Here is a 12,481-nt window from a genome sequence, read left to right as displayed (position 1 = left end):
TTAAATCTCGATTCAATGAATATTATTTAGGTTTCAAAGAATGTAGAGATGCAGAGGTGCCAATGTCCTCTACCTGAAATGACAGTAAGAACAATTTCTTAATAACTGAATTAAAAAGGTATAAAAATTTAGTCATTACTAGGAACCAAGAGTTATAGGATTTAGAGGTCAAAAAGACCTCAGAAATTAACTAGTTCATTCTCCTCATTTTATAAATAATGGAAATCAAAGCCGCAGAGGTGAAAGGTGAAAAGTCCTAGGTCAAACAAATGGGAAATAGCAAAGGTAGGGTTTGAAACTCAGGTTTTATATCATCTAAATTCATTGATTGAAAAACAAAACAAACCAAAAAACCTTATAGCTATCCACATTAATACTCTGCTTTTGTATTGGAATTGAGTTTCCTCACAAAATTCAGGGATTGGATAAGATGATCTCTCTTGTAACTCTTAAAAATCTCAGTCATAGAATATCAGCATTAAAAATGAAATAGTAAAAAAATTGATTGGAATAGGTGTTCTTTTTGTGCTAAGTTCTAAAGATAGATAAAAAATGAGAGAGCAAAAAGAAAGCTGATAAAGGAGTTGATGTGGTACATAAGTGGGTGTTAGCCAACATTATTGCTGTCATAGAGCTTATTTGGGATTATATTAATTAAGTTTATTTTCAACAGGGTGCACATATTATTGTGACTCCAGAACATGCTATTTCTGGATTTGTCTTTGAAAGAGCAAAGATTTATCCTTATCTGGAAGACATTCCACACCCAAATGTGAATTGGACCCCTTGTGTAGACAACAGCAGGTATTAAAAAATGTATTATCTAATCTGTTCTTCTTTTTGTAATGCCTTGCATGACTACTCCACAGCATTTTACACTGTTGACAGCCCTCTCCTCTAGGATACTGTTTCTTCTAATTTTTCTCTAGGTCCTTCTACTTGTCTCAATGTTTCTCTGTAGTCTCCTATGGATCTTCATCCATATCATGCCTTCTAACTAACTATATGTGTACCTTTCATTCTGACCTGGGTCTTCTCCTTGCTCTCTATATTTTCTCATTTAGTGATCTCCTTAACACTTATGGAGTTAATTATCATTTATGCAAACAACTCCCTGATCTGTATATCCATCCTTAGTCTCTGTCAACAGATAATCTCATCTTCGTGAACTTATGGGTAAACTAGATTTATTACAAGAGAAATGAACATGTTTGTTGAGCCCAAAGAGTTTACCATCTTTATAGAGGTTTACATATTTATTGCTGCAATTCAAAGGAAAAAGGAGCTACAAGTTATCTCTACCTAAAAGGACATGACAGGAGATGGGAGAAAAGTTCTGAAAAGGGTTGGAAAAAGACAGAACCTTTCTTGAAGGGGAGGAGCAAGGTGATGGCAAAAATGATGTTCATTTCCCTTGCAAATTACTAGACTGTGAAGACAGGATGAACTGCTTATTTACCTGGTCTCAGCTGCAGAAGCAGCTTCTTACCCTAACACTTATCTCCAAATGCTTTTTGGACATTTCAAATTGGATAGTCCCATAGACACCCCAAACTTAACATGTTCAAACTAGCCCTTTTTTCCCCTGAAACTCATCACACTTTGAAATTTCCTTTTTTTTCTTTGGAGGATATTACCCCTTTTCCTGTGTCCCATAGTTTCACAACCTCAGTATTTACTCGATTTTTCACTTTCTTTCATCTCACAAATCCAGTCATTTGCTAAATATTTTCTAATTCTGACCTTTTCTTTTGTTGCTGTGTTTTTTTTTGCAAGGTATGGGGTTAAGTGACTTGCTCAAGGACACAGTTTGGTAATTAAGTATCTGAGGTCAGATTTGAATTTAGGTCTTCCTGACTCCAGGGCAGGTACTCATTATGCCACCTAGCTGCCCTCTGATGTTTTCTTGATGAAGTCATCCTGTCTTTTTGTAATAACTGCTTCCTTTTTTCTTAAAGACTCACTAACCATTCTTTATTGGTCCATTCTAGATTATCTCCAGGAATCAACTCAGTGGCCTACTCTTTATAGACACTGTTTTCTTTCTTTAAAAAAAAATTATTGGAATATTTTCCCTTTCCCAATCCTTTCCATTTTCTAGTCTTCACTTAATACCAACAGTAGTTCAGTAATATAATAATAATAATAATAATAATAATAATAATAATTATTATTATTATTATAGTGGACATTCATATGGTACCTTTTATGTGCCAGAGCAGTACTGTGCTAAGCACTTTATAAATATTATTTCTTTTGGCCCTCACAACACTAGAAGGCAAATTTTATAATTATCTCCATTTTCTGGATGGAAAAACTGAGACAAATAGTGACCTGCCCAGGTTCATGTAGTAAGTATATATCTGGGAATGTATTTGAATTCAGGCCTGCCATTCTATCTGCTGTGCTGCCAGCTGCCCCACGGCTTTCTGTGCTGTTATAGTTTCCTCCAGGTCATTTTTATTCTGTTACAAGTAGAATATAATCAGAGACATAATCAGTGTAAAAGTTGAACAGCTCCTTCTTATCTCATCCATCTCAAGCTAAAGTCTTCAAATTCTAAGTTGGCTGGTGAATTTCTGGTCCACCCACATTGGTATCTTTGGACAAATCCAATTTTTTTTCTCTTCATTTAAATTGTTTCTTTTCAGAATTTCATTCTTTTTTTTTAAGTTTTTTTTTTTTTTTTTTTGCAAAGCAATGGGGTTAAGTGGCTTGCCCAAGGCCACACAGCTAGGTAATTATTAAGTGTCTGAGACCAGATTTGAACCCAGGTACTCCTGACTCCAAGGCCGGTGCTTTATCCACTACGCCACCTAGCCACCCCAGAATTTCATTCTTGAACATCTCCCTTATCTCCTAGCTGACTTGCCTCTGAAGCATTTTAGTTCACAAGATATTACTTATCTGCCCTCTGAACCCTTTAAATTCTGTTTTCCCAGGATCTAGTATACATATCAGACTGAGGATGAAACTTACTAAGTCAAGTGAAAAAGTAATTATTTTCTTTGCTTTTGGCAGAGAAGGAGCCCTAGCAGATGGTTGGATATTTAAAATCTCAGCACCACTATATTATGCCTCAGCATTAGGTCTTGGAAAATAGTGACTCAACTATGGCAAAAAACTACAAATGGCACCCTTGATACAAATCACTGTAGAATTTCCTCAGTGTTCTCTAAAAGAGACTCTTGACAACTTTGAATATCCCTCACCCTCTCTATCCAGTCTGATGCCAGTTTCTGTTGTTCCTACCTTGATACTACTTCTTGCATTATTTCCTCTCTCTACTCATTTGCCACCATCTCAGTTCAGGATGTCATCTCTTCTTTCCTAGATACATTAATGTCATCCCACTTCAATTCATTCCTCACCTAGTTGCTATATTTTCATAAAAGGAAGGTCCTACCATTCCATGATTCTTGGTAAACTCCATCAGCTCCCTATTGCTTCTTGAGTGAAATATAAATTATTTTCTATGACTTTTAAAATACTTTGTGATTTGCCCCAAATTTACCTTTCAGAATTGTAATATATTTCTTCCTGTTTTGTAAACTTTCATCCACTAGATTAAACTTCTTGGTCTTTCTCACCCCAAACAGCCCATTTCCTGTCTCTTTCTTTATCTTATCTTTAAGGGCCACCTTCTACAAAAGGCCTCATCATTCTTTTCAGCTGCTTATACCACTCCCACCAATATATATCATTCATTTTGTTTGTATTTTATACATAATTATATACATATAGTTTGTCTTCTTCAGTAGTATATGAGCTCTTGGAGGCAGACACTGTTTTAGTTTGGTTTTTTTTTTGTATCCCTATCCTTCATCACAGTGCCTAGTATTTAGTAGGTGGATAAGAAATGGTTTTTGCCTGAACATATACACTTAGCATTCTTTCCACCTTTAATTTTATGATGATGTCTCCTAAATAGAATTAAGTATGATTTCAAAGTTTAAAAGACAAACCAAAATATCCTACTTACCACTTGGTTTGGCAACATGGATGCCATCAAGCTAAGTGGCTCAACCAAAACCACATTAAACAACTCCTTCAATCTCATAGAATTTTTTCCCCCAATGATAGTAAAATTTCATTAAAACTGTCACAAGTATAAAATTCTTTATGCCAAAGAAAGCTAAAACTTAAATCCAGAGGACCAACTGAATGAATAGATTGGATGATGCTTACAAATACCTTCATCTCCTCCAGCCAGATATAACTAAGATAAAATTATTAAGGGGAAAATTGTGCCTGTGTATGTCGAGACTTACTGACATCTTGAAATCAAATATCAATGGAAAGAACATATTAAGCAGTAAGAGCTATATAATATCAATCTTAATGTATACTTACAGAACTGTAAATTGGGCCATAATAGATTTGGAGATGATCGTAAACCAAAAACATGCACAATATTAAAAAGCACAGTGCCTATCATCTCTATATAGAAAAATTAACATGTCCTCATAAAGGAGAAAGGAAATTGAATATATAACAAACATGTAGAGAATCTACAGAAATAAGTTTGGAATGAGTAAGATTCACATTAAGCATTCATAAAGGCTGACAACAGAAACACACTATTAGATATTTGAATCTCACTTCTAAAAGGTTTATTACTGAATGTAGGTTTTGAAATGGAGACTTCCATCCTCTGCTGGGCCTGCCTGATCTCTAGTGTCAGGTGAGAATAAGGATCTTGCAATCTGACCACAGTCCTTCTATTTGTTCAGTCTCATGCCTCATCTTCAGCCTCTTCTGGGATAAGGAGTGGAGTCTTCCACTCAGTGATGAACATACTTATCCCTAATCATACCCTACATATCCGAGCAATTCTGAACCCTTGTAGGTCATCGTCCAAACCTCATGCTCCATCCCTCTACCCAATTCTTTGTTCCCATTCCCTTCAACCTTCCCATTTCAAACTCCTGACCAAATACTACTTAACTTCTTTTACTGTGCCTTCTGAAATATCACAAATTTACCTTCATCTTAAATCTTTTCTTCTCTATTTTTAACATACTTATTGACTTTCCTTCAAACACCCTATATATTTAGTTCAACATACTCACTTCCCATTAAACTATTCCTCTATCCCACCTTAGTCATACACAAAGATTCATATCCATGTTCTTTCCATCATTCATAAAAGTATCACCTCCATCTTCAAAAATTGTGAAATCATTTTATCCATTGACTTTCTACTTCTATTTCTCTACCTTTCCTTATTAAACCCTTTAACTCTGTTAAATCCTTTAACTCCTTAGTTTTCTCCCAGTCTATCAACTCTGCACTAGCTATCTCTTTTTCCTAGCTTGGTGAATGAGTTCATTTGTACACTGCCCTCTTCAGTTTGTAGTTCCTTTATTATATCATCTTTTGTGCCCTGCCATATTCAGCCTTGGATCTCTTCTGTCATCTGCTGCCTTTATATAAGAGTATACATGTGCTACTGAATGAAAATGGAGAAAATCACGCAACTGACTGCATCCACAAGAGATCTATTTTACAAACCTCAACTGGGTCCTCAATGCTTTCCCTTTCCCTCAACTTTTTAATGCTAACCCATACCTCATATTTTACAAAAAAATTTGAGATCATTCACCATGAGATCCCTCTTCTCCCTTCTTTCTCAGCTCCTATCACTAATATGCTTTTTGCTACTATATATCATCCTTCACTCCTGTCTCATGTGAAAAAGTGGTTTTTACTCCTTACCAAGGCAAACCCCTCCACCTACTCAAGTGTTTCCATTCTGTCATATCTCTTCCAACAGATTGTGCTCCCCATTGTCCCCACTCTCTCATTTATCTGGTCTCCCTCTGTCTGCTAGCTCCCTCCATACTGCCTACAAGCATCCTCATGTTCTCCCATTCTCAAAAAGCCCTCACTTGATCCATCTATCCCCACTCACTATAATCCTTTACTTTTTTTACCCTTGGTGGCTAACTTCTTTGGAAAAGCTGCCTATTCTTTCTTTACAAGTCACTGAAACTGCTCTCTTCAAAGTTTCCATGTATCCCATAGGTCCTCCTGTGTAGTCCTTGCAGTTTTGATCACTCCCCTCCTTAATGTTCCCTTTTCTCGACTTGTTTTGGATGCTTCTCTGCCATCTGATCTTTCCTTCACAGGCTCCTTTTTTGGAATCCTCATCCAGATCCTGCCCTCTCACCAGCAGTGTCCCATATTCAATCTGAAAATTCAAACAGAAGTTGATGGATGCTGCTATTTTTTCCTACTTCTTTTCCTTTTCTTCCTCCTTCAAATAACTAAACATCAGTTTTTTATAATTATTTTTGAAAATCAGTTTTCTAAATGTAATTTTCCCCTTGCTAATTATAGGTAGATTGCTGTGGCTCATATTTATTTCAGATGCAGAACTTGATTTGGGGTTGGGAAACCTGGAGTAGAATTTTAGTGATTCCATTTGCTAGATCTAGTAAATCCCTAGGATCATATAAAATTTAGATATGGAAAGTTTAGAAATGTCCTAATACTCTCATTTTGTAATTGAGGAAGTAGAGGCCAAAAAATAGAATGTGAACTGAGATCCTCTGACTCCAAATCCCATAGTTTTCAATGTACTGAATCTCAGTTTTTTTAATTTATAAAATGGAGATTACTATTGGTATTACCTACCCACTAATTGTAAGGAAAGTATTTTGAGAATTTGTAAGTTGTGTTTTATTAATGTGAGAATTAAAAAAACCCAAAAAGCTCTTGTTCACTGCAAATTTGATTTGGTATAAAAGATGATTTGAAAGGTTATTTGCCAGCAGGTGGCGCCAAATTAACATGTTTTCATTTGTTTTATGTCTGTTTCATGCTTCACCCAAAGCAATAAATATTCCATTCACATTGTTTTCAAAATAAAAAAGGAAGTATTAACTTAGTTTTTGTCAGGTTGCTCTGTTAAACCCTGTAAAATGTGTTGACTAATTTTTAAATATTTTATTAGGTTGGTTATTTATTCTCTCAAGACCCCAATTTACTTACCTATAATAATGCTTACATTTCTTTTTATTTTTTAAATTTTTTTTAAAATTTATTTAAGGCAATGGGGTTAAGTGGCTTGCCCAAGGCCACATAGCTAGGTAATTATTAAGTGTCTGAGTTCGGATTTGAACTCAGATACTCCTGACTCCAGGGCCAGAGTGCTCTAACCATAGTGCCACCTAGCCGCCCTCAGTACTTAAATTTCTAAAGCTAAATTTTTACAAAACATTTCCCCACCCCTCCCAGAACAATAACTCTTGTGAATTAGGGTTTGAATTTTTTTCCTGATTTTTAATTTCACTGATATGAGACATTTCCTCTAAGGAAATTCTCTCTATGAAAGCAAATTAGCAACTGTCTTGAAATGTATATGCCTAGAGAGTTGTGCAGGGACACTGAGAGTTTTAAGTTACCTTACTTCATCAAGTTGTTAACATACTCATATCTAGGACTTGAATTCAGGTCATTCTGATCCATTTAGCCATTATGACATGCTAACTCTACTGAAAAATTGGTGGTATGACTATTATGTCCATTTTACAGATGAGGTCTTGTTCATGTCAACACAACTGATTTGGCAGAGCTGGGACTCAAACCCACATCTTCTGATTCTAAAGCCAATGCTCCTTTTGTGTTTTGTTCTCTTTTTTAAAAGAATTGGATTTAGAGAAATTTGGCCTCTCTAAGAACAGTATCATTAGTCTATTAACTTACTATCCAAATATAATAGAACAAGAAGACAATATATCCATTGAACGAATACATAGAACACCTCCAGAAAGGGACCCCAGGATAATACCCAAGAAATCTAATTTATGATGAAAAATTCAATCTGTTTGAGAAGACAATGATAATATTCCTCATGGAAATCTTTCTTTTAAATTCATTTAATTATATTAGTTTTGATTATTCCTTTATTATGACTTATGACCTCACATGCTATTACTATCACAATCATGAAATCTTTTTTTCTGCCAAGGGCCGTTTGAATATTTACAGCATCATTCATGGGCTATATGTAGTCAAACAATTAATTTACCCCCCCAAAAGTTCCTAGATTTATTGAATTTTAAATCTGGCAACTGTAGACCAATATGATCTGAGGGCCAGAGTTTCCCTGCCTCTGATTTATATAATGCTTGGTAAAGTGCTTTCATATTAACAACTCTTTGCCCTTTTGGTTAGGTGGTATGTGCTATCATCCCTACTTAATAATTGAGGAAACAGAAACTAAAGGCTATTAAATGACTTACCCAAAGTCATCCTTTGTAAGTAACAGAGCCAGAACTAGAATACTGGATTTAAAATTCAATAATCTTGATGTAGGGAGTTATAGACATAGAAGATTTGTAAATGGAAATAGATTTTATAATCCTCTATACTGTTAAGTTTTATCTATTTAGAAAAATATTATCTGCTCCTGTGATGTAAATTGACTTCTATTGTTCCATTGTTAAATGTAAATACATCTCCTCATCCCCACCCCGCCAGCTTGGTTTCAGTCTGGAAGAGGGGGAGGGATTTACCCTTTGCCCTTAGTCTCCGGCTTGTGGCCTGGATTCCCCTTGTGGTATACTGACTCGCTGGAGTCTCAACCCAGGCAGGAATGGTTTTAAAATCCCAGGACTGTATGTGAATTCCTTCACCATTCAATTTTAATTGGCCATACCAATCCCTGACAACAGTCTTTCCTTTCTTTTCTTTTTTACTTTTTCTTTTTTGGTGGGGAGTTGCGGGAGTAGAGGGGAGTTGTCTGGTTTTTAGTGTTACCTGTTTGGGGAAAGAGTTTTATGAAGACTTCCTCTACAATATGCTTTTATCAATTCATCCACAGTTTATAATTATAAAGTTATTTGGGTGGTCCATGGTCACATAACTGGTTTATGTCATAGGCAAGATTTAAACCCCTGTGTACTTGACTTCAAGGTCAGCCCTTATTCACTATGCCAAATACTGCTTCCTGGGACCTGCTTTATCTCTTTTTTAAAAGAGCTCTGCCAATCTTTGAATACCTCATTGCCAGAATTTTCTCTTATGTATATCTCTTTTCACAGTCTTGTACACCCCCAGGTCCCTTGAGAATATTATTTGGATTTCTTAAAAAACAATAGGGACTTCTGGAGTGGAGCCAAGATGGTGGTGTGAAGCTAACATGCTCCTGGAGCTTCTCCCTACCAAAGATAAATGAAGCCTCTGCACTGATATTCAAGCTACAGATCCCACTAAGAAAAAGAGAAGATCCAAAGAAGTTTTCAGTGGTAGACATTGTGGAGGATCTTCAGTGAAGTTCTGTCTCTTTGTGGGGGAAAAGGGGAAGAAAAGTCCAGGAGGCAGGACAGTGGGAAAGCCAGCAGGAGACGATTAGCCACAGTGCAAGCTAAGGTCCCCGACAGCTTAACAACAGTAGAGGTCAAGCCAGCAAGGAGGGTCCCAACCCCAAACATAGCATGAACCCTAGGAATACCAGGGTAAAAGACAGGACTGGGTTGGGAAAAAAAAAACACTACTAAATCAGCACCTGGATACAAAAGAGGAAATGAACCTCTGCAAAGACAAGGCTTGGACTGCATAGACAACATTTTGGCCAACAACAATCCAGACATCAGACTCCAGCTGCAGCAAAAAAAAAAAAAAGCTTGGATCTCCACTCCCTATCACTCCCTATACCCCAGGAGCAGAGCTAAAACAGCAAAGATCAGCAAAAAAGTGAAAAAGAATGCTCTTTGTAGAAAACTATTTTGTAGATAAATATGACAATGCCATGTCAGAAGAAATCAGTGGAAAATCACTCACAGGTAAAATGTCAAAAGGGTCTAGGAACTGGACTCAAATCCAAAAGCTCATAGAATAGCTTAAGAAAGAATTTAAAAATCAAAGAAGAGGGGCAGCTAGGTGGCACAGTGGATAGAGCGCTGGCCCTGGAGTCAGCACTACCTGAGTTCAAATCTGACTTCAGACACTTAATAATTACCTAGCTGTGTGGCCTTGGGTAGCCACTTAACCCCATTTGCCTTGCAAAAACTAAAAAAAAAAAAAAAAGTCAAAGAAGAGAGGAAGAAGAAAAATTGAAAAAAGAAATGAGAGTGATGCAGGGAAATTATGAAAAATTAACTAGAGAATTCAATACCTTTAAAAAGAAAACCCAAAAAGTAACTGAAGAAGATAGAACTCTAAAAATTAGAATTGAACAAATAGAAACCAATGAATCTACAAGATTACAAGATTCCATCAAATAAAATAAAAAGGTTGGAAAAAAATAAAGCATAAAGTATCTTTTGGGAAAAACGAACGAATTGGAAAATAGATCCAGGACAGATAATCTATGAATCACTGGACTATTCAAAAGCCTAGATCAAAAAAAGAACCTTGAAAACATCCGGTAGGAAATTATCAGGGAAAACTGTCCAAATATAATAGAACAAGAAGACAATATATCCATTGAAAGAATACATAGAACACCTCCAGAAAGGGACCCCCAGGATAAAAACTCCAAGGGCTGTTACAGCCAAATTACTCTTAAATAAAGGAGAAAATACTGCAAGCAGCAAAAAGTAAATAATTTAAATACAAAGGAAACACAGCCAGACTCTCACAGGACCTGTCAGTCTTGAAGGATGACTTGGAATACCATGTATCAGAGGACAAAGGATCTGGGATTACAGAAGATTTCTTTTTTTTTTTTCTAATTTCTGTTTGTTTTTTTATTTTATTTATTTTTAGGATTTGGGATTTTACAACCAAAATTCACTATCCTGCAATATTCAGCATATACTGTTGGGGGAAAAGATTAATATTCAGTGAAATAGAGGACCTCCAGAATTTTCTGACACAAAGACCAGAACTGAACAGATAATTCAATCACCAAATACAAAACACAACTCAAGAGATGCATAAAAAGGTAAATGAAAAGGGGAAGGAAACAACAAAACAAAAGTTAGTCAAGACCATCAAAAATTGTATTCAACCCTAAAAGGGAAGATATAACACTTCTAACTCTTGAGAATTTTACTTCCCTTAGGAAAATTAAAGGGTAGAATATAATTGAAGAGACTGAATTTCGAGGATAGGGGTATAGTTGGATCTTGTCTCTTCATTGAAGAGATCCCAGCTGACATCACTATATTTGAAACAAAAAGCCCTGAAGAAAAGCAGGAGTATTAACTCTAAACTTAATCTCTCAGTATCCTTTGACGCACTTTAATTCTGACAAAATTTAGCATTTACTTTGATGAGGGCATCATAAACTAGGTGGTCCAGAGTTAGTGTCTCCCATATCTTACAATTATTTGTAAAGTTCTCAAGTAAGACCTTACCTTCAGTAAGTACTCCCAGTACTTAGAGTCCTTTAAGATTCTTATAGTATTAAATTTTATTTTATTTTATTTTTTTTAGTTTTTGCAAGGCAATGGGGTTAAGTGGCTTGCCCAAGGCCACACAGCTAGGTAATTAGTAAGTGTCTGAGGCCGGATTTGAACTCAGGTACTCCTGACTCCAGGGCCGGTGCTCTATCCACTGCTCCACCTAGCTGCCCTTATAGTATTAAATTGACTTAATAGTAAGTGTGAGAGAAAATAGGCTTGGGAGGAGATGCACAAATAGTTCATGAAATTATTTGACTTTGGATGATACTTTGGCTCTTGAGGATTATGTGTCTTTGGAAGGTATTTGAAAAGGGGGTAATTTGATATAATTTTTTAACATGCATATGTACATAATTTTAATAAAATGATTTTATGTGACAAATTTAACCAAAAAAAGCAGTACTTAATATATAAAGCTAATATTAACATGCATTAGCCAGATAGCAAATTATAGCTATATATTGTATATTTTAAAAGTTAGATAACCTCTAGTGATATTAAGAGGGAGTTAGGTGGCACAGTGGTTAAATTATCAGAATTAGAGTAAGAAAAATTCATCTTCTTGAGTTCAAATCTGACCTCAGACACTAGTTATGTGACCCTGAACTCAATTTTGTTTCCCTGTTTTCTCTTCTGTAAAATGAGCTGGAGAAGAAATGGCAAATCACTTTAGTATCTTAGCTAAGGAAACCCCAGAAGGGATCATAAAGATTTAGATACAACCACACAACAACAGTGATATTAATAGCTTACCCAGATTAAAAATTTATTTTTGTTCTGTAAATTTGTTCCTAAAATAAAAAAAAAGTCAACAAGTATCCAGCTCTATAGGGTCAACCTTCTGAGTAAACAGAATGTTTTTTTTCTTTTTAAAGAATTTTTAAAATTTTATTTATTTTGAGTTTTACAATTTTCCCCCTAATCTTCCTTCCTTCCCCACCCCCAGAAGGCAGTTTGTTAGTCTTCACAATGTATCCATGGTATACATTGATCTAAGTTGAATGTGATGAGAGATAAATCATATCCTTAAGGAGGAAAAATAAAATATAAGAGATAGCAGAATTACATAGTAAGATAACGGGGTTCCCCCCCCCCCCAAATTAAAGGTAATAATCTCTGGTCTT

General features: G+C 35.6%; 1 protein-coding gene across 4 annotated transcripts in view; it reads left to right on the top strand.

The window, feature by feature from the left end:
- The window catches only part of VNN1 (vanin 1), a 55,820-nt gene that overhangs the window by 27,006 nt on the left and 16,333 nt on the right, over positions 1 to 12,481 (top strand). For 3 of the 4 annotated variants that reach the window (XM_074187611.1, XM_074187608.1, XM_074187610.1), the window contains one exon: positions 674 to 804. In XM_074187611.1, the coding sequence (XP_074043712.1) occupies positions 674 to 804 (131 nt within the window). Of the gene's footprint in view, positions 1 to 673; positions 805 to 10,716; positions 11,389 to 12,481 lie in introns of those variants that run through there. The other variant, XM_074187609.1, reaches the window with a different exon arrangement.

Source organism: Macrotis lagotis, chromosome 5, assembly GCF_037893015.1.
Source record: "Macrotis lagotis isolate mMagLag1 chromosome 5, bilby.v1.9.chrom.fasta, whole genome shotgun sequence".
NCBI classification, from domain to species: domain Eukaryota; kingdom Metazoa; phylum Chordata; class Mammalia; order Peramelemorphia; family Peramelidae; genus Macrotis; species Macrotis lagotis.
This window is presented reverse-complemented; position numbering and strand designations above follow the sequence as displayed.